We start from the raw sequence: 21,375 nt of genomic DNA, 5'->3' as shown, positions 1-21,375 counted from the left end.
CACAGCAGCTCCGCCCCTCCGGCGCGCAGCCGTCTGCGCAGCTCCACGGGCTGACTCGACTTCAGCGAAGCAGCACAGCAGGAGGCGGCAGTAGTTTCTAGTGGAGTGGAGCCGAGAGCTGTTCTGTCAGGTCGGGTTGAACTCCAGAGGATCGGCTGTAGGGTAGACATGGAGGAGACGGGCGGTGTTAGTGCGTACGGGGCTGCGCTCGCTGGAGGAGGCTTCGACTTCTACAAGTTCATCCGACAGCCGCAAACCATCGTGCGGCTGCTCAGCTGGGTGAGTTTCTGCTCTGAACTACAGGGGCCGGAGGACCCAGAGGACCCAGAGGACAGGTGCGCGTCGCCGCAGCCAGTAAACCACCTGTGTGGAGCGGTTCATGTCCAGTTTGATACTTTTTATGAGTATAGCGCAGAACAACAGGCTGCTTTACGCGGCGTCTCCATCGGGCGTCATTTCCCTGCAGCTGCTGTGACAGCTCGGTGACAGCGCAGGTCAACACGGCTGCTGTCAGAGACACAAAACACTGAAACCTTCACTTCCGGAAGCATAAAACCAGCTAAACATGAATTCATATCATCCACGAGGCTCTCTTTACTCTGATGTCGTGTCATGGATCGAAGACAAGAATATTAATATGAAGAGTTGTTTTGCATGAAGGGGAATTCACGCACCAGGGAGAGTTATGGGAAGTTGTTGCACCGCTGATCACCTGTTGCCAGGCAAATCTGACGGCGCAGATTCGTTTTTGTGGGTTGAACACCGATGAATCTAGAAGATGAATCTCAACGAGATACAATTTACTGACTGACCAGTTTAATCTGACCTTGAAACTATATCTTCTAACAGCTGCTGTGTTTGACTGACTGCTGCTTTAATGGAGCGTAAACTACCTCTGAGTCAAAGACAGATGAACCTGCAGCAGACTGAGGACAGAACTTGTCCTCCCTTACAGCTGCTGTTTGTGTGTGTGTGTGTGTGTGTGTGTGGAGATTATGTGTGTCACTGGTAAACAGGAGCTCATGGGAAGGTAAGGTGATACCTCTTCACCCCTGCTGACCGCACTCACTCCTACTCTTGGTCAATGTGTGCTACTGATCCCCCTACACACAAACACACAAACACACACACACACACACACACACACACAAACACACAAACACACACACACACACACACACACACACACACACACACACACACACACACACACACACACACACACACACACACACACACAGTGCAGCTCAGATTGGTTCCTGCCAGATCTCCTTCTATCTGTGGTGACTTCAGTCTGACAATAATAAGCCTACACTTATGGCACCAGAGAGGATTGTGGTCTCTCACCCTGCCTACAAGCCCCACAATGCACCACTCCTGCTCCGAGAACAAGGAACCTTCTGCACGCTGTAGCTCTGGGTCTTCAGAAATGTTAGCTCACGTCACTATTTGCAGTGTGTTCATGTGAGTCCAAACAAGGCTGCCAGTGTTGTTTCTGCTGTTTACTGACGACTGAAAGAACAAAAGCAACATGTGCTCATAGAATCTGCACATATGGAACATTTTGGTGGTTGTTTGACATCAGTCACTCAACACACAAACACTGTCTCAGTTTTTACATCCATCTGCTCCTCTAAAAGTCCCCGCCTCACTTTTGTCACATGTTTAGGACTCCCCCCCCCATATATCGACTTCCCTAACGCCTCCATGCAGCTCGTTTTCTGTTTCGTTGTGTCGTCCCAGCAGCAGGATGGCGGCCTCTCTCTGAACAGTCCCTCTCTGTCCTCCTCCTCCTCTCAAATCTCATTATGGGTGTTATTAGGGAGCTGGTGGCATCTCTGGAATCACATGGCAGGCAGCTGCACTCAGAAGTGGGTCACATGGTTAGGTGGGTAATCAGAGCAGATAGCAGGCGACCACGGGACAGTCAGAGGAAGCAGGCGGCGGTTAGCCGAATGTTTCAACAGTCAGCGGTGAGAGGAGGAGGCTGCTGGTTACGTCACGTCAAGAGATTCATAAAGCAGAAGTGGAGACAAGTTCTCGTGACTTTGATCAAATGTTCAGTCACATCATTTTAATTTGATGAATTTAGGAAGAAAACACAAACAGAGGTTGAATTTTGCGTTCAAGCTACTCGGGATATTTGAGAATAAGCTGCTTAACAGTATCATAATGCAGAAAAGGCTGAGTTCACGGCGGCCATATTCTCTCTTCTGTGCTTGATTTTGTGATTGTAGAAGCAGGTTTCTTGCACAACTTCTGCTGTCGAGGTGCACGGAGACAGAAACAAATCTTCAAGCTGTCAAAACTGCAGCAACACGTGATGAACAATGTTGAACTAAAGCTTTGAGCTCACGGCCTTTTTCAGGTTCACAGCTGAGCGCTTCACACTGACTTTCTTTGAGTTTTTCAAAAGGTTCATTCTCTTTACTTGATTTTCACACGACAGCATCGAGATAAAATGAAGCAGAAAGCAGTTTTTTTGTTGTTGTAAGTTTGAAGTCTGAAGTATTTATGAGCTGAAAGCTGTGGCTGCCTGAAGGGAACATTATTTGTCTGATGTTTATCTTTACATTTGAAACGGTTACACGTTAATGTAAAGTATGCCAACTGTAGTTCATGTGTAACCTTGAAAAGCCGTTCTGACAGAGACTTCCTCTTGAGTCTGAGACTCGGTTCCTTCAGCTAACCGCCTCCCTCCTCTTGTGTTTCCGTGCAGATCTTTGCCATCGTGGTGTTTGCCTGCATCACAACGGAGGGCTACATCAACTCCACCTACAGCACCGAAACAAAATGCATCTTCAACCAGAACGACTCTGCGTGTAGCTACGCTGTGGGCGTCGGGGTGATCGCCTTCCTGGCGTGCGTGGCCTTCCTGGTGTTGGACGTTTACCTTCCGTTCATGAGCAACGCGCGGGAAAGGAAGTACGCCGTCATGGCTGACCTGGGCTTCTCAGGTGAGCTGCAGCTTTCTTACTTTATCGGAGATTTAAAGCTGCACTGATCAGTATCTGTACTAATATGGGGGGTTAAAGGACCGACTGTAGAGGAAAGAAGCCTTTTGGAGAAACGAGCACGTCCACTGGCCTTCAGATGACCTTGAAGTCTGGATTCCACCGTAGACGGAGACGATGGCAGAGATGTTTGTGATTCCACCTGCAGCCGGTTTCAGAAGCGCGTCGTGCATCAAATCAGTACGATCAGCCAGACAGGAAGTCAGACGGGGAAACGGCAAAATAAAACAGCCGGCTCAGATTCTTGATCACGTATCCAGTCACAACATCTGCCTTCACCTCCCTGGAGTTTTAGTAGAAGAAGTTCTACTTCTGCTTCTGGTCGCTATATGAAACTAGAGATATGAAATCACTCTCAGGATGAACGTCTTCAGACACAAACATAAATCTCTGATCCACGTTGTTCATAACTGCGACCGGTTTGTCTGCAGGTGAAAGCTCAACAAAGAAAGAAATGACAACAACAAGCTCTGTTAAAATAGTAAAAAAAATAGAGACAATTTAATTGTATGCTGCTGAATCATGTTTGATGCACAAAGTTCAAGGAAGTCGACAAAATCAGGCCGACAAAACGCTTCCTGTGAGGTGATTGAAGCTGTCGATGTGATGGCGCGTGCACGGTGACCTCCAGTAGATAAAGTGATGACGACAGAATAATCAGAAAGAGCCTCGTTAATATCTGACAGGAGCTTTCTAACAAAAAGAAAACACAAGCAATTACTTTTATGAAAATATTTGCAGACTTATTTGAGTTCAATAAATGCCAATGATGTGATGTCACACTTTGACAACACATTTCTTCAAAAAGTAAACAAACTCTACATTATGCAGCATGTTGCTGCAGTCATGAGCAGAATGGTGGAATTTCTTGAAATGATCTTTGTAATACTTAAAGAAGCCACTTTAAGATATTAGTCTTATATTAATATGTTTTTATGTTGTGTAAAGTCAAGTGTTTTGATGAGCTTTAATGTGAGCGGTAACATTTGCTTCAAAAATGGTGATGATGGTAATATTGGTGGTGGTTTGAAGATGATGCTAAGCAGACGGCGTGCAGTGATGCTTTTTATTTTATTTTGAACACGGTATTATTTATTGTTCTTATTCTGTAAGAGGAGTCGCTCCCTCGTGGTCCCTTTGGGTTTCAGTTCTCTCGGTTGAATCCAGAGTCTCTGAGTATCGGTGGGACAAACCGCTGGCTGTTTCCTGACATAATGTGTTATTCATCGCTGCACACAGTAGACAGGGAGGAGGAGGAGGAGGAGGACGAAGAGGAGGAGGAGCTGGAGCTCACAGATTCTGATGAAAATAAACATTCATCAGCTGTACACAACACAGTTCACAGTCAGCCGTTCTTCCAGGAGACAAAGAAGTGGTGTTTCGATAAAACGGCTCGTGTTCATTTGAGCAGACGGTGACAGAAGAGACTTTTTTTTTTCTGTTGCTTTTTGTGCTTTCGGCAGGAATTTTCTTTCCATCTCTTTCTTTTCATCTGAATAATGTCCATGCAGCGATGAAAGAATAATTCCAACGTGTGTTTGTTTCATTCAGGCGCCTGGACCTTCCTGTGGTTTGTGTGTTTCTGCCTGTTGGCCAATCAGTGGAGTCACACTCATGATGTCACGGGAATCCCTGAGGACGCTGCACAAGCCACCGTCGCCTTCTCCTTCTTCTCCATCGCCACCTGGGTGAGAAGGACCGCTGTTCTCTTGTCTGTGTTTTAAAAGCTCACATTTTAGTCACTTTCTCTGCCAGTAAGCTTGTATTATGTGTAAGTTTATTATTGATCCAACAAACATCTATCACACCACAGATTACAGATTATTGGTTCCTTTTAACAATAAAATGAAAGAACCATGCGATATTTCTACATAGTACATTGGAGACATTTATAGTGAGTCATGTAATTTTCCTATAATAAAAGAATAGTTTATAATTTAAGGAAATATACTTATTGACTTTTTTAGAGATGAGAACATTGGCACCACTTCTGCATGTAGCTTTACATGAAGACGTCATGTATGTGCGTCTGTGACTTTCTTTGCATCACAACCTGTTGTTTTTGTGTGTTTGGCTTTTTATGCACATTAAAGAAAATGTTTTTACTGAATGATTCTTGGTGGGCGGCTGAGTTTACCAGAATTTCCCAAATTGTTAAACTATTCCTTTTAAAACGACTGTTAGCTGAAGTTCATGCCAGTGAAAAAGAAGACCTGAATTTAAACCTGTTTGAGGACTTCATTGTATTTATTGAAAAGCTTTTGGGAAACTTTTTGATAGATGAAGTGAATAATATTGATTATCACATAATAACAGCACATCAAGGTGTAGTGAAAAAAAAGTCAAACTTTTATTTTGAAGTGTACAGAATTTCTGCTGCTGTGCTTTTATTTTGAAGGATGTTCTTACCATGATGCAGTATCCTTTTGTGTTTTTATTAAATACAAGATCACTGCCTTTTTATTTATCTTTATAATATACAGTTCAATTTATACATGTTTGACTGTAATTCAAGACTTCTTAATATGTTTGATTTTTAGCCTTAGTTGCACTTGTTTTTTTTTTTTTTTTTTCTGTATTTCATGTTTAGAGGTGCATGAAGCCGTTGTGTTTTGCAGAACTATTTTTTGTGAATTTGAGTGGCTGAAACATTTCAAACTTTGGATCAGGACCTGATGAATACAGATGTGAGACCAGCTGAGCACTGCTGGATTAGACGAAGTGAACTATTTGTTCTCTTTGATGCAGGAAAAGTGGGAAAGTTTAAAGAAGGGTGAAATGAGCATGTCGGGTCGGGTCGGGTCGGGGTAGTGGTGAATACTTACTGATGTGCTGCTGACACCTCGGTGCCAGATACCACCGGGCCTCTCCAGAGCTCTGGTGGCGTCCAGGCCTCGGCGGGTCGGAGCCAGTAACACGTTAGGCAGGAGGACGGGTCATGGACTCCTCAGAGGATCAGAATTTACTTCTATACACTTTTCATCTTGTGTAACTTTTGCAGTAACTTTTGAGACACAAAAACGATCAGTGATCAACTTTTCTGTCTGAACCTGCAGGGAATCCTCACCTACTTCGCTCTGGGTCGTTTCCGCCGGGGTGTCAATGACGTCACCATCCCGACCTCCACGGAGCCGCCACAGGATCTCCACAGCGCCTACCCTCCCTCCTACGCCCCCACCTCCTACGCCCCTACCCCCTATGCCCCGACCACCTACGCGCCGACCACCTACACGGCCTACCCCGGCAGCATGCCCGACATACAGCAGCCTCCCTTCACCCCGAACCTCCAGCCGCAGGGCGACACGGGCTACCAGCCGCCCAGCTACTGAGCCTGAGGGGGAGGGGGGCTCCACCTATTGTAGTTGCACTGCACAGACACACAACTATATCATATTGATGTGGTTGTCAGATTGGAGGACCTGAGCAGTCCAACTTGGAGCTAGAGATGAGGGACACTGTTGTTTATGTGTTTACGGCTCTGGGATCAGATCTGAAGAAGGTTGGTTGAGTCATCTGACCTCTGACCTGCGTGCAAAGACGCAACTTTTACCTCACACGGGCTGATCGTGCAGAAGAGGTAGAACGTATGAGCAGGAGGTCACTTCATGTGACGTCATGAAGAACGCTTCGATCGGAGGAAGAGGCCGACGCTCGCTTTCTTTCCTCGGCTGGTCGACATCTTTACAAACAGCTCTCTGCAAAACTGGCTTTTTAATGGTCGTATGTGCCTGATTTTCTTTTTCTCTTTGGTTCGGTGGATTTGTTTCTTCTCAGTTTGTTAATCGTGAGGACGTATTCGTAGTTTCTGTGTTGATTTAGCAGATGGGAGTTGATGATATTGGAGGAAGACGAATGTCCTTCTGTGACCGAGTTACGTTTTGTGCAGCGTCGGCTCTGTATAATTTCTTTTAGCCATAAAATCACCTTTTGAAAAGGATTTTTTTCTATTAAAACTTCTTTGCGCTCGTTAAATAATTCTTCTGTGTGCCAACCTAACCAACGACAGCCATAAAGACTGCGTTTCCTGCAGCGTTTTCCTCCTCAGTTTGTGGAAGAATCAGTTGGACGTATGTGATGCAGCGTTCGGTTTCGTCCTCCAAGAACATCTAATCATTTTCAATTCAAAAAATGCAATTTCAATTTGAATTTTTGCCCATTTTTTTGTCCTTTTGAACTTTGAACTCGTTGCTAACTTTCAGACAGACCTGCAGATAACTGCTGTTATTGATCAGGTCCACACACACAATACTGACTAACCAGCAGCAACAATGCTTTCTGTGCAGCGTCTCGGTTCTCTGCTGTTTAAATGTTTTTCCACCTGAACTGTGTCGCTGTCCGTCACAGATCAACACCTCCGCCTGCGACTGTGAATCCACTCGTCTGTGGAAAGACTGACGGTTTGCGTCGTTGCTCGCTGCCCCGACTGTGATGTTTGTCGGTTTAACGCCTCGTGTGGTTCTGCTGCTGTAGATCCAGTGACTCGGACGTTGGCCTCCGATCAGCTGCAGCTTATTGTTTCAAAGGTTGTTGCAGCTCCGTGTGTTTATTTGAGATGTTGTGCTACTGAACGGGAGTCGTTTGTACTTGTGGGTCCTTTAGATTAAAAACATGCAGAAATGTGAGAAAAGCCAAATGTAAGAAAAACGCTGCTGTTGATTTTGTCATTTGTGCCTTAAAGGGAGAAATTCAACTTTTAAAGGTTTTTCTGGAGGGAAAGTGAATGAGAGTGAATCTTGAAGTTATATTTAGGTGAAGCAGCTGTTTTATCACCGCTGCGCTAGCTGCTGTGCTCCAGTGGTTTTTGCTTATTTCTGTTCTGGAGATCTTTAAATCAGCGTTATCTCCTAAAATGGTTTCTTTACCGTTTCTACATTCACAACTTTTCCATATTGTTCCTAATAGTAACAAAAGGCTCAAATTTGATGTGATTTACTGTATAATTAAAAAGTAAAGTAGCCCACTTTTAAATGTTTGATCTCTAGTAACTGTCGTTTGATTAATGAAGGGTAATGTTGTCGATTTGAGGAGACCTGAGTCAACAGTTTCATAAAAACTGGTCTGATTTTGCTTCATTTGTTTTCTATTGTGTTTAAGTATGTTTTGAGTTGTGAACTTTCATCTTTTGTCATAATTTCATGTCATGACCGAAGCGCAACTGTGATTTACTTTTTGTTTATAGAATAAAATCATTCATAGGATGTTCACACTGTTCATGTACTGCATGAGTGTAAGAAGACTAATATAACACGCTGTGGTTTCCACGCCAACCTATCAGCTCACTGCACAGCCGGGGAGCCGGCCAGGATTTAAACCAGTTATTTTAGTCCTCAGTTGGTTGTGAAGGTGTTGGATTACATATCACAGTTTGGAAGAAAGCCAAATTTCTCAACCACCTTTTTGAAAATCTTCAAAGAAATAAATAACACCATTATTTTTAGACCACAGATTTTACTGCATAACATTCTTGACCCGCTGTACAGAGAAATGAGAGTTAAAAAGTTTCCACAAAGTTTTTTTCCATTATTAACGGAGGCAAAAAACAAATAAATTTAACACTTAACATCTGACAAAATATTGTTTTGGTAAAGATGTCAAAAGAGTTGATCAGAGTTCCCGATATTAAAATATAAACGTAGTGAATACGATCGAGGTTTCCTCATATTCTTATACGAATGCATTTGAATATCTTTCAAGTAAATAATATCTCATGACAAATTCACACCAAATACAAAGACTATAAATGAACTGGGCTGATTATTTAAATTCTTTAGGAGGCAGATTAATCCATTTATAAAAAAAACTAACTATTATTGTTGTAATGTTACACACAAACACACACCCACCCACCAGGTGTTGTTTCTGTCCTCAGAAGTGCAGAGCGGTTAACGGTTTCCTGACAACGCCGGCGTCCGGCAGCTTTCCCGGGACGACGTGTTGTGGAGTTTCCTTCCTGAAGGTTGAACTGTTCTCTTTCTCCACCGTCAGACCTCCGTAACACTTTCTGCACACCGCCTGGTACTTGTCCACTCCGCCGATCACTTCCACCTGGCGCACATTGCACAGTCGATCATTGCATATTAATACAAAAAAGGGAAGCACACCTTCTCATGTCGGAGATTCTCTGGAATCTTGTTCTAAATCCACACTTTCTAAAAATGAGTGACAACAGCTCAATAGTTATCAAAATAACATCACTGTGAAGAAAACAAGATGAGAAGTCAAAGTACATGTTGATTCAAAAAGATTTTTGTGAAGGCTTTGTTTTCCCAAAAGGGTTCAATTGAAAACAGCTGGACTACCAAGTCTACAACTTTTAGTCCAGTTGCTGTTTGATTCAACCGTTCTTGGATGCTCGTTATGTTGTGTATATGTAGTAAACCATATTGTTGAGGTATTGGTCCGTCCCCGTCTCACCACCACCCTCTGAAGAGTCCTTAATCTCTTTCCGAGCAGCGTTTTAGAGCTTGGCTGAGCTCCTCACCTCCTTCTCGGCTCCGATCCTCTTGGTGTAGGCGGCTTCTTTGTAACACTGCATGCAGACGGCGTGGAGCTTCACCACGCTCTCCGCCAGAGGGACGAGGTTCAGGATGTTCCCGAAAGGCTACAGGAATGCAGCGAGACAGCGAGAAGGCAGTCAGCACCCATGAATGGAGGTATAATTACATTACAAGGACAGACTAGACTCGCTGTGGAGGGGAAGAATGAGAGCATCTATGTGAGAGCTGCTAATGCAGATTGTTCGTCTGTAAAATCGTGCTCCTTGTCTGGGACATTTCATTACATCTGTTCTCACAGTGGTGCGTCTGTCCATATGAACTGGGAGTGTTTGAGATTCTCCACATCAGATACTCACTTTTCTCTGGAAGGTTCCATCCAAAGCAGCGACGATGATCGTCTTTCCTAAATTGGCCATTTCCTCACAAAACTCGACGGTGTCTGGAAACTACAACAGAGAAGAAGCACAGAGTAGTTTAGTGTTAAAACTTAAATCAGTTTCACGACTAAACATCCCTTCACTTGTCCAGCGAGCGAGACGTCCTGGTGTCTATGAAGGTGAACATTAACGAGTTTCACATTAAGTACATAAACACACTTACAAACTGTCCCTCATCGATGCCGATGACGCCGGCCTGCAGAGCTGCAGAGCGCACGTCTACCAAACTATTGGCTGCAACAGCTTCCATCGTGTTTCTACAAGATAAAACAGGATTTAGAAAAAAAACACTTAATTCCTAAAATTTTAAATGCGCGTGTTGTCGTCAATCTGCCCTTTTCACAACCAAAGATATCTAAAGTTGATCTGACAAATACTTCAAATTTCATTATTTAACCAGGTTAAAAACTAAAATAAATCAGTTGAGATAAAATCTCTTTTCCAACAGTGAGCCTGCACATTTCATTACATATCATTACATTACATTAAATTACATTACATTTCATTGATCTGACTCTTTTATCCAAAGCTACTTACAATAAGTTCATTTCAACATGAGGGTTCAAACCAGAACAACAAGAATCAAGAAAATACAATTTCTTCAAGAAAGCCAAACTACAAAGTTCTATCAGTAAGTTCTATTTTAAGATACTAAAGTTCTATTGTTCAAGATAAAAGAGGAGGAGGAGGAGGAGGAGGAGGAAGAGGAAGGGAGGAGGAGGAGGAAGAGGAGGAGGTGTGTTTTTAGTTTGTGGTGGAAGATGTTCAGAGTTCCTGCTGTCCTGATGTCGGTGGGGAGCTCATTCTACCATTTAGGAGCCAGGACAGAGGAGGAGGAGGAGGGAAGAAGAGGAGGAAGAAGAGGAGGAGGAAGAGGGGGAGGAGGAGGAGGAGGAGGAGGAAGAGGAGGAGGAGGAGGAAGAGGAGGAGGAGGAAAGGGAGGAGGAGGAGGAGGGAGCAGGCTGGGATGTAAGGTTGGACCATGTCCTGGATGTACACTGGACCCGATCGGTACGCAAGTACCAATGACATAGCAAGTAAAGATCAGTCCAGTAGCCTGTGTATAAAATATATTATGTATATTTATATTTGATGAAGGGATTCCATTATAAATACATGGCAGGAAGCTCACCAGCTTTTGTGGATGTATCGTGGCTCAGATTCAAGAAAGACAGGATTTCTCTGTTTTCTAAAAGCCACCAATACTGATTTCTTTAGAGTAAAAATTCAAGTTTACTTTTGAGACAAAAAGTTAATAACTGTACTTGTTTATGTTCATCATGACAGAATCCAAACTGGTGATTTTTGTTTTATTATGTTTCCAATCAACATCCTTTCAGCCCAAACTATGTGTTAAATGTTATACAACTGCATCGAACCCAAGTGTTCATGTCTCCCGTTAACATTTCTGTAAATGTAAGCAGCACATCTAAAGAAAAAAGGGGCTTTACTTGTCATGTGTTGCCATGCCGACGTCAGAGTAACGTGTGTCTTTGGCATATTTGATCACCAGGCAGTTGTACCGAGCGACCTGGAAACGGCGGACTCGTCTCATCAGTTCAGTGCTGCAAAGAAAAATGAATAAACATCAAAATGAATAAACATCAAAATGAATAAACATCAGTTCAGACCTGGCGGTTGGTTTTCTACATTAAGGTTGTCATACTGGAGTTATTTCATAAAGACTTTATAAACATGTTCAGTACAAAGTTGTCCTTAAAGTTGTCGGTGTTAATATAAAAATCCTTCACATTAATACACACCAGCTGTGACTGATTCTAACAGCTGGGGAAACAATACAGGATTTGGCGGGAGGGTGAAGTTTGGGCGGAAGTTGTGACACTAACATTACAAACACCGACACACGAACAACTTCAGTCAGCCAGACATCCAAACAAGGTGTTTGTTTGTTTGTTTGTTTGTTTGTTTGTGGAAGAATAACTCACCTTTTGCCTGAAAACATCGGTCCGAAGATGACCTGAAAACAACAAGAGGGATTGTGAAGGTTCGTCAGACGAATGAAGACGTTCAGAGATGAAGGTCAGTAACTAAACGTAAACCATCTTTAAGATACACAGCTGGTAAAATCTCCTGTTGACCTAATTATCTTTCTCTAACTTTACGTTGAATCAGGCGGATACGAACCTGAATTTGTCCCCGTGTTCTTCTCGGGGAATTTGGTAAAACTCTTAGGAAATCCACGCAGTCCATTTTTTTTATTTAAATACACTAAAGTTAAATTGTACAATTAAAGTAGAAGTAAAACCAAGAAGTCTCTGAAACACGGAACTGCTCCCGACAGAGACAAATTGAAAAATGGCGCTCAGGCGGAGTGAGCGAGCCACACCGTCCTCCAATGGGAGCAAAGTCACGTGACGCTCGGGACCAAACACTTCCGGGTATTAGCGCGCCGGGCGGCCACTCCTGACCAATCAGAGCAGAGTATCACACGTGATGGCGGATTGTTTTGATCTGGAAACAACAAAGGAACAGTCAACAGACACGGACCGAAAATAAGGTGTAAAGACTGAATATGAACTATATTGATGGAAAAAAGATTTGTCTCTTCCTCTTGTTAAGCAGGCAACGAAAATCTTATTTACAAGTGATTCTTTTTATTTTACTTTCCGCATCTAATCAACTCTGTCTTTATGTTGTGACCTACAACCAACTCTGTCTTTATGTTGTGACCTACAACCAACTCTGTCTTTATGTTGTGACCTACAACCAACTCTGTCTTTATGTTGTGACCTACAACCAACTCTGTCTTTATGTTGTGACCTACAACCAACTCTGTCTTTATGTTGTGACCTACAACCAACTCTGTCTTTATGTTGTGACCTACAACCAACTCTGTTATCAGACCAAAGCAGAGACAAAGGGAATGGAGGTGACTGTCAACTGTTGGTCACACTGTATAAAAGCTGCCCTATGGAGGACCGCTGGGTGGAGGACCGCTGGGTGGAGGACCGCTGGGTGGAGGACCGCTGGGTGGAGGACCGCTGGTAGAGGACCACTGGGTGGAGGACCGCTGGGTGGAGGACCGCTGGTAGAGGACCACTGGGTGGAGGACCGCTGGGTGGAGGACCACTGGGTGGAGGACCGCTGGGTAGAGGACCACTGGGTGGAGGACCGCTGGGTAGAGGACCACTGGGTGGAGGACCGCTGGGTGGAGGACCACTGGGTGGAGGACCGCTGGGTGGAGGACCACTGGGTGGAGGACCGCTGGGTGGAGGACTGCTGGGTAGAGGACCACTGGGTGGAGGACCGCTGGGTGGAGGACCGCTGGTAGAGGACCACTGGGTGGAGGACCGCTGGGTGGAGGACCACTGGGTGGAGGACCGCTGGGTGGAGGACCACTGGGTGGAGGACCGCTGGGTGGAGGACTGCTGGACACCTCTCTTTGAGGGTGCATGTAGTTGCTCCTTCTTGAATCGAGCCTCTTGAGTAATTTCTCCAACTTATATAAAAGCATCACAGCACACATGTTGTTTTTGTTCAATGTAGAAACTGTCTGTTGCATATCGTAGAATTATGTAAAGAAAAAAAGAGGCCTTAAGTATTAATCTATCTAAATTTGTAAATCTGTGGGACTAATAAAGGATTATCTTTATCTTATCTTAAACAAACAATAATTTCACAACGTTAAAATCCCACATTCATTTATAATTCATTTCTCTGTTTGTGTGCAGAATTTGTTGCTGTTATAAAGTGCAGCTGTCCATATTCACATTGTTCAGAGAACAGAACAATGAGATGCTGAATCCTCTATGATGCTTTTTACCGGACTTAAATTCCTTGTATGTGTTAACATATAAACCAATAACCAATAAAGTGATTCTGATCCTGATTTATGTTCTATGTAAAGCACTTTGAATTGCCATGTTATTTAAATCTGCCATACAAATAAACCTGTATTGCGTAACAACAGCCTAAATGAATCAAGATGGAGTTTCTGAGTTTCAACATGTTGCTATGGCGCTCACATAAATGCAATATTTGACATTTGTTGATGGATTTCAAAAGGTTGTGCAGATAGTGGAGAACAATTTCAGATGAATTTTGTAATGTAATTTTCTCTCATTGCAGGAAGAACAGATGATATTTGCCAAACAAAACATAAATCTGATTTTACAAAAATCCATTCAAGTAGGCTGTAAGCGTCAACTCAAATATTAAATGTCTTAAAACTAGTTTTTGACACAAGTTCTCTCGTTAAGACTGAAGACCAGGAAGCCGGACCCACCTGAAGGCCTTCATCATTTTAATATTAAGTTCATATTGGGACTCAGATTGTAGTATTCCTACTTGCCAAGTTATTCTAGAACACTAGTGTGCATTTCTAATCGTTTTACCTGGTTGAACACTACATGACGTCATTTTGATCTCTGCACGTGCACAGTCACCAACAGGCCTATTTGTGTGCAGCTGCAAATATATCCGACCTGCTGGTGGTCACGTGGTTTATCTGCACGTTGCCTGGTGCACGTTTTATTATCTACAGAGAGCTGAGCTCCAGGACATAGTTTGCATGTGAAAGTTGAGGGTCGTCAGTCTAAAGTGCAGTCAGAGCGCGAGCTGAGCGCGTGCTGGTTGGATTCATCTGTCTGCAGCGAATATAGAGATTATAGAGATTATAGAGAATATAGAGAATATAGAGAATATAGAGATTATAGAGATTATAGAGAATATAGAGAATATAGAGATTATAGAGATTATAGAGAATATAGAGATTATAGAGATTTCAGGAGATAAAATGACGCACTGGACCGAAATGAAGAAAGACGTAAGATGTTGACTTTTTTTCTTTCTGCAATATCAGATCGGTGGATGAAGCAGAATGACTTTAAAACAGCATTTAAACCCCCACTGATCAGCTGGGAACAGTCAGTCAGGGACTGTCTGTAAATTACTGTCTGACTGAACTATCTATAAACCGATTTGTTTATATGAACCATGAATTTCTCATTGTTCATTTAAATACTTTTTTTCAACACATGATTGATCATATAGCAGTATAACATTAGGCTATTTCTTTTTGGCAATGAGTCCATGTCGTATTAGTGGTTTAAAATATCTTCCATTAGCTACATTTCATAAATATATATATTTTTCAATAGCTTTCATGCCAGATGAGTAAATTGTTTAAAATATAAATTTAAAATAGGCTATGCAATCAAATGGCTCATTGAAGGCCATTTTTAAACTGGATTTTGTAGATTTATTGATCATATTTTTCCCCAATACCTTCAACGTCATTTGACCCACAATCCTCACTGAAATGTGCAGTCACGTGGTCCACCGGGGACTCACTGCTTTATATTTGATATTCGTACTTTGTGCATTTATTGATGATAACTTTTTCAAAAATAGCTATCATGATTTTTGTTTTCATTCAACCTATAATTTGACTTTTTCCAACCACATTCCATTATTCCCATTTGAAGGAAGTTACGTTAAAACCGAGCAGCAGAGGGTTAACACGAGCGGAGGAGGGCGCTGTTTACCGGGTTTACGGTGCTCACCACCGGCTGACGGTGGTCGGTGTCTCGGCTTTCCTGGCCGCGCGGCTGACAGGAGTCTCTCCGTGTGACAGGAGCTCGAGCGGCAGTTTTCCCCCAGCAGGTGGTCCCCCAGCAGGTGGTCCCACAGGATGTCTGCGGACGACGTGATCAAGGCGCACGTGAAGGCTTTAAAGGAAGGTCGGTCTGTTTCTGGAGCGAAATGTTGTTTTGGTATTTTGCAGGCAGGCCGCGCGACAGGAAGTCAGTCAGGTGTCGAGCTGAATGTTGTGCAGCCGTGAAAATCCGTGTTTCTGTCGAATACGTGTCTGAGGTAGAAAACGGGGGCTTGAATATGATCCTGACAGAAAGGCAGCCTGCAAGGTTCATGTAGACCCGGTCTGGGTCTGAGGTGGGACCTGATTGGACTGCAGGTCTTGATTTGTTTTCTAATCGTGTAATCCACCATTATCACCTGTAAATACTCCACATACAACCACACGTCTTGGACTCATGTGTCCTGTCACATTGCTCACTTCTGTTTGTTTACATTTTAGTTGCCAAAATCAAAATGTCATGTTTTCGATTCTTTGCTGTTTATTTGTTATCTAACTTCCTGAGTTGGTTTTTATTTCCTTCCCACTCTTCAACAGTCACTTCAGTCAAAACAAGCTTTTTCCTGTAGCTGCTTATGAAGGCAGGAACATCCAAGAGCTTCAGCTGAGTAGACGACAGGAAAATCTACATGTAAAGTTTGTAAAAAGGGAACATTTCTAGCCTGCTGCGTCCTTCACTGCTCCGCTGCAGGATCTTTAATGGCATCCCCAGGACATTCAATCATTTTGCTCCCAGTTAATAAGAAATATTTTGCTCAGTTTATTGTCTCAACATTTAAAAAAATAGTTTTGTAGTGAACACGCCTGTGACACCGTGCATGAAGCTCGCAAATTGCTGGGAAGAAAATAATGTGTCTAAAAAATTTTCTCTGTTGAATGTCGGGTAAATTCTACTTTTTAATGAGTCAAATTTGACATTTGAATTCACCAGTGGCAACCCTGGTAATGTGATGAGCATAATGTTTATATCGATAGGTACGGTTGTCTCTCCCAGTTCGACACTACTCTTCGTTTTTCCTCAGCTTTTGTGTCAAATATGAAGAAGGAATATTAATTAATACATCTTTCGTTGTAGATGTAAATTGATTTTAAAGTGTTGCTTTGTTCAGCTGATGCCTTTATTAGAGCTTCGACAGGAGAGATGACGGTAGACGGAAATGATTGGAACTGTTGATGTATAAAAACTTAAAGTAACTTCATCACAGCAGACATGCTGACTCGTCATAGCAGGAAAAGCACAGGTGATGACGGCTGCATCCACTCAGGGAGACTAATGTGGCTGCTCGTTCACCATGATGACTTCCTGGGACACTGAAAGGAACTCAGCCATAATTCATGTTCTTAACTCCAGTGTTGAAATCTATGAAAAAGGGTCTACTGATGCAAAAATCACTGTTAAAGTCCAGTAGAAGACAGATATGTGTATAATCTTACTGCGATACCATGATGATGTCACGCTGTGATTCAGGCACGGAGCGAGCTCGAGGTCTAGCTCAGACGTTGCTCAATGTGCCGTACGGGGAGGGCGATGGAGAGAAGCTGGACGTCTACATACCCAGCACCAACTCTTTAGGTACGTGGACCTCCTCACTGTTGTACTGAAGCTGGAATGAAGATGAACAGGCTTCATTCATTCCTTTCTCCCGCAGACGTCCACCTGGTTGTTTACCTGCATGGAGGCTACTGGCAGTTTCTCAGGTGCCATTTTAGTCTCTCCAACATCTTGTTTCATCATGTTTAGAATCACTGTTCAGGGTTTTTATTTCTGTGTTTTGTGCTCAATGCAGCAAGGAGGAGTCCGGATTCATGGCCGTTCCACTCATTGATAAAGGTGTAGTGGTGGTTGCTGTCGGTTACGACATCGCCCCCAAAGGTAGTCTTTCCATTTCAAAGTTGTTTGTTTTCTAGAGGAAGGAAGGAAGGAAACAAACATGATTGATTTGAAGGAAGGAAGGAAGGAAGGAAGGAAGGAAGGAAACAAACAAACATGATTGATTTGAAGGGAGGAAGGAAACAAACATGGAAACATGATTGAAGGAGATGAAGTAATAATGTCAGCCCTCCTTGCTCTTCCTTTTTCAGGTAACATGGACCTGATGGTGTCGCAGGTTCGCAGGAGTGTTGTGTCTGTTGTTCAGCAGTATTCTCACATCAGGTAGCATCCCCCCCCCTCCGCTCCCCCCGTTATTGTCACCCTGTTTGAGGAGAGTTCATCTGAATGCAGCACATTATAATGAAATTCGGCTCCAGCTGTCCTTTTCTCATTCAGACACAGTAAAATGTCACCATCTCCGTCATAAATCTGTCTGCTTCATCTCTTCTTTGTGTCTGATCCATGTCAGCGGTCTGTACCTGTGTGGACACTCGGCTGGGGCTCACCTGGCTGCGATGGTGCTCTCCACCGACTGGTCGCAGTACAGCATCACTCCTCAGATCAAAGGTGAGCTGGATATAAGAGATGGTGTTAGAACTACCAGCATACTGAAGAGGAGGATGTTTAAAAACACCGTTTTTAGATATAAATGTGATTATTAATGTTTTTCTTTCATGTCCTGCAGGTGCTTTCCTGGTCAGCGGTATATATGACCTCCTACCCATCCTGTCCACATACGTCAACGAGCCTCTGAAGATGACAGAGTGGGTTCCTCCCTACAGAACACGTTGCACTGTCCTTATCTCTCTCTTACACACTTTACACAATAACCCGATGTCAGAGAACAGCTGAGTGGACCCAGAACCGACCCACGTTAAAGAGAAACGGGTTTCTGCTGCGTTAGTAGACGTCAGTGAGTGTGTGTGTGAGTGTTGTGACGGTTTCTCTCTGAAGAAGAAACTGCGCCTGTAAATGTCCTCGTGTGTTTGTGACTGTCCTGCTCTGGCCTGTGGTGCCAGTCAGTGCCTCCTCCCCCCTCCTCACCCCTCTGTCTCCTGGGTGTCGGCAGGGAGGTGGCGGTGAGGAACAGCCCCAGCCAGCTGGTCCCGCAGCTCAAACTCTCCTCCTCCAGCTGTCAGATTGTCGTCGCCGTCGCCGAGAACGACTCGCCGGAGTTTCGCAAGCAGTCGGAGGAATACTACAAAGTCAGTGCACATGATTGATGGTTTTTGATCAGTGCATGAAAAGCACATGATTAATATTTTAGTCCATAAAATGTCAACAAACTGTAAGGTTTTATAGGCCGAGATAAGTCTCCCCAGTGACACTGGTGGCGTCAAATGTCAGTCAGAATTTAAATATGCTCAATTTTCATTGATGGGAGAAAGTCTGCAAGAAAAAAAAACAAGTTTTGGAAAATGGAACAAGCAAATATTTTTGCATTTTTCTTTTCTAAAAATCTTTTAATCAATGACTACATTTTTCTGGTGATTCACTGCCTTGTCGTCCAGTTCATGTTTTCTTCAGGTCCCCATGGGAAGTAGAAGAAATGGGGATTTTATTAAAGGTGTTCTTTTCAGACCGAACACACAACCTCTATGAACTGAGGTTGGTAGGACTTCTGGATCATTTAAAATGTGGGGTCAGCTTTTTTTTTACACCAATGGCACCCTTAAATATCCTCACTGTGTCATTTGTTAGTAAAAACCTTATTTCACTGATCAAACAACAGGAGTTAAACGTTTCCAATTTACAAAGTCTTACTCCTTTTTAAAGATGCCGTCCGTTCTAATGACTCTTATTTCTAACAGGATCGTGTTGATGTACCGTTTCATGAACTCTGTCTTTTTGCCTTTAAGAATTTAGAAGCGTCAGGACTGAACGTGACCCTGGAGGACGTGGCGACTACAGACCACTTCAGCATCATTGAGCAGCTGGTGGATGGAGAGTATCACCTGACCCAGGTACACATGCACACAAAACCCAAATAATAAAAGAGTTATTTTCCACAATGTCCTCTCTCTTTTCTCTCTGACCAATAGCTTCACAGTATTATTATACAGTATGAATGTACAACTCTACTCTACTTTAACCTCTTAACTGACCAACAACCAGGAAGGATTTGGTTTGTTGGACTCTTATTGTGAAAACGGTGTTCAGCCTGAAGCTGTCAGACACCTTTTAATCAAAAGTTCAGCCCATTTTCATAGTTTTTCACAACTTTTAGCTTACATTTGTAGACTGTTGCAAGTTTTTAGTCTTTAAGGTGATTAAAACATTTTAATTGTAATTTCCTGCTTCCTCCGTAGCTCCTCTTGAAGATGATGGAGAAGAGCTGAGGTGTTTGATCCCGTCTAATACCGACATACCTCTGCATCAACATACACCTCTGAACAGAGTCATCGTGCACCGACACTGATTTAATATGCATCGTTTCAGGTTCGTACTCTGGTGAAGGTTCTGCTTCTGTCCACTCGGATCTATCAACAAAAAGGTGGCGTGGATTGTTTTGATTGTCTAGTTTACTGTCTCATTATTTATAATAAACTTGGTTCACTGTAGTTACTGCTGTCAACAAAAAGCTTTTTATGTACCAACCACATTAATATGATATGAAGACATTGTGTGCCTAAAGCCTTCAAAGACAGCAAACATAGCAAATCATAGTGCTCATATTCAGCTGTGAACAGATTACTGAGGAAACACGGTTACACGGCGAGCCAAACGTTGGGAAGTCTATTGTTCATTTTGGCATATTTCCAGTGTTTTGTAAATGGGTCTGTCTGGTTTTTTTCTGCATTGCAACGTTTGGACCGAGAGTCAGACAACATTAGGAGATCATGTCAAGAATAAGTGACATATCATACAAACTGAATGTAGCTTTTTATTGGAACTTCCACACAGTTGATATCTAACCCAGGAGACTTTTAATGTGTCGTCAGTAAATATTGAAAATGAATAATTAACTATATATATTTGCACTTTTAATTTGAATCTAATAGACTTGAAGAATATATATTATTATTAATATTGAAAGAGGCATATTTTCAAAAAGCGGATTGTAACTGATGCACATCATAACTTACTGCCATCATTCGAGCATCTTACATTAATTGTTTACATTATTATGCACTCATGGATCTCTTGATCATTACTGTAGATTTTAAAGAGAATGATCACAGTAAATATTAATATTTGAGAAGTTTGACAGTTGAATGTGTAAATTGGCTGAATCGATCATGGTTGTGCGCTAAGATGCAGGACGGTATTTGGTATTCTCACCTCATGCATTTCCCCCCGAGCCCTCTGAAATGTTAATGATGATGATGATCTCTCACTTTGTGAACTCGTTGTCAATAATAAATCCGTATTAGTTATTGGGGATTGTTTTTTTGTGCATATTTTCGATACTATGGTGTCAAATCTGGACCAACTGTGGAGAGTTGGAAGAAGTGTTCAGATCTTTTGCTCATGAACGTACCAACACATCAAAATGTGCTATGAAAGCAGTGGGTGGTTATTTGACAGAAAACGATGCATTTTTACAGGATTTTGGAGGATTATTATTACAATATTTAATAAAAAAATGCACGGCATGCCATGTAAAGTGGTGCTGCCCCTGAATGGAAGAAAACTCTGCAATACAACAGCTGATCCATTACAAGTAATTGAAGCATGAAAATTATACTTAAGTATAACAGCAAATTGTAGCTAAAATAAAAATTAAGTCAGAAAATAGAAATACTCATCATTGGGTTAAGTACTCGAGTAAATGTGCAGTACTCGAGTAAATGTGCAGTACTCGAGTAAATGTGCAGTACACGAGTAAATGTGCAGTACACGAGTAAATGTGCAGTACTCGAGTAAATGTGCAGTACTCGAGTAAATGTGCAGTACACGAGTAAATGTGCAGTACTCGAGTAGATGTACTCCGTTA

The 21,375-nt window shown here is 42.7% G+C and overlaps 3 protein-coding genes across 7 annotated transcripts; 2 read left to right on the top strand and 1 right to left on the bottom strand.

Moving 5' to 3' along the window:
- Positions 1–62: 62 nt before the first annotated feature.
- Positions 63–6,354, top strand: syngr2b (synaptogyrin 2b). Its single transcript, XM_069705036.1, has 4 exons — positions 63–279; positions 2,720–2,957; positions 4,566–4,702; positions 6,071–6,354. Exons 1-4 carry the CDS (start codon positions 169–171, stop codon positions 6,341–6,343), a joined length of 759 nt encoding a protein of 252 aa, XP_069561137.1. The 5' UTR covers positions 63–168; the 3' UTR covers positions 6,344–6,354.
- Positions 3,532–15,569, bottom strand: tk1 (thymidine kinase 1, soluble). 4 transcript variants are annotated; one of them, XR_011311171.1, is made up of 9 exons: positions 12,094–12,309; positions 11,895–11,926; positions 11,400–11,513; positions 10,112–10,205; positions 9,868–9,957; positions 9,496–9,615; positions 8,862–9,059; positions 5,840–6,018; positions 3,532–3,707 (listed from the first exon to the last, which is right to left on the bottom strand). XR_011311171.1 is itself a non-coding variant. In XM_069705038.1 (8 exons), exons 1-7 carry the CDS (start codon positions 12,157–12,159, stop codon positions 8,880–8,882), a joined length of 696 nt encoding a protein of 231 aa, XP_069561139.1. In that variant the 5' UTR covers positions 12,160–12,309; the 3' UTR covers positions 5,675–6,018; positions 8,862–8,879. The 4 variants fall into 4 exon arrangements, 3 of the variants coding, with proteins under 3 accessions (XP_069561139.1, XP_069561140.1, XP_069561138.1); XM_069705038.1 differs by lacking the exon at positions 3,532–3,707 and having other exon boundaries at positions 5,675–6,018; XM_069705039.1 differs by lacking the exons at positions 3,532–3,707; positions 5,840–6,018; positions 12,094–12,309 and adding an exon at positions 15,456–15,569 and having other exon boundaries at positions 8,452–9,059.
- On the top strand, positions 14,530–20,817 carry afmid (arylformamidase). 2 transcript variants are annotated; one of them, XM_069705035.1, is made up of 12 exons: positions 14,530–14,734; positions 15,545–15,650; positions 17,034–17,138; positions 17,215–17,263; positions 17,353–17,438; positions 17,648–17,720; positions 17,908–18,005; positions 18,124–18,202; positions 18,508–18,643; positions 19,298–19,402; positions 19,748–19,778; positions 19,878–20,817. In XM_069705035.1, exons 1-11 carry the CDS (start codon positions 14,705–14,707, stop codon positions 19,775–19,777), a joined length of 897 nt encoding a protein of 298 aa, XP_069561136.1. In that variant the 5' UTR covers positions 14,530–14,704; the 3' UTR covers position 19,778; positions 19,878–20,817. The 2 variants fall into 2 exon arrangements, with proteins under 2 accessions (XP_069561136.1, XP_069561135.1); XM_069705034.1 differs by having other exon boundaries at positions 14,531–14,734; positions 19,748–20,817.
- The last annotated feature ends 558 nt before the right edge of the window (positions 20,818–21,375 follow it).

This window comes from Brachyistius frenatus, unplaced genomic scaffold (assembly GCF_029030835.1).
Source record: "Brachyistius frenatus isolate BFR_SWC_R1_liver_20210118 unplaced genomic scaffold, ASM2903083v1 Contig_53, whole genome shotgun sequence".
NCBI lineage: Eukaryota > Metazoa > Chordata > Actinopteri > Embiotocidae > Brachyistius > Brachyistius frenatus.
Note: the sequence above shows the minus strand (reverse complement) of the source record. Positions and strands in the feature narration are given on the sequence as shown.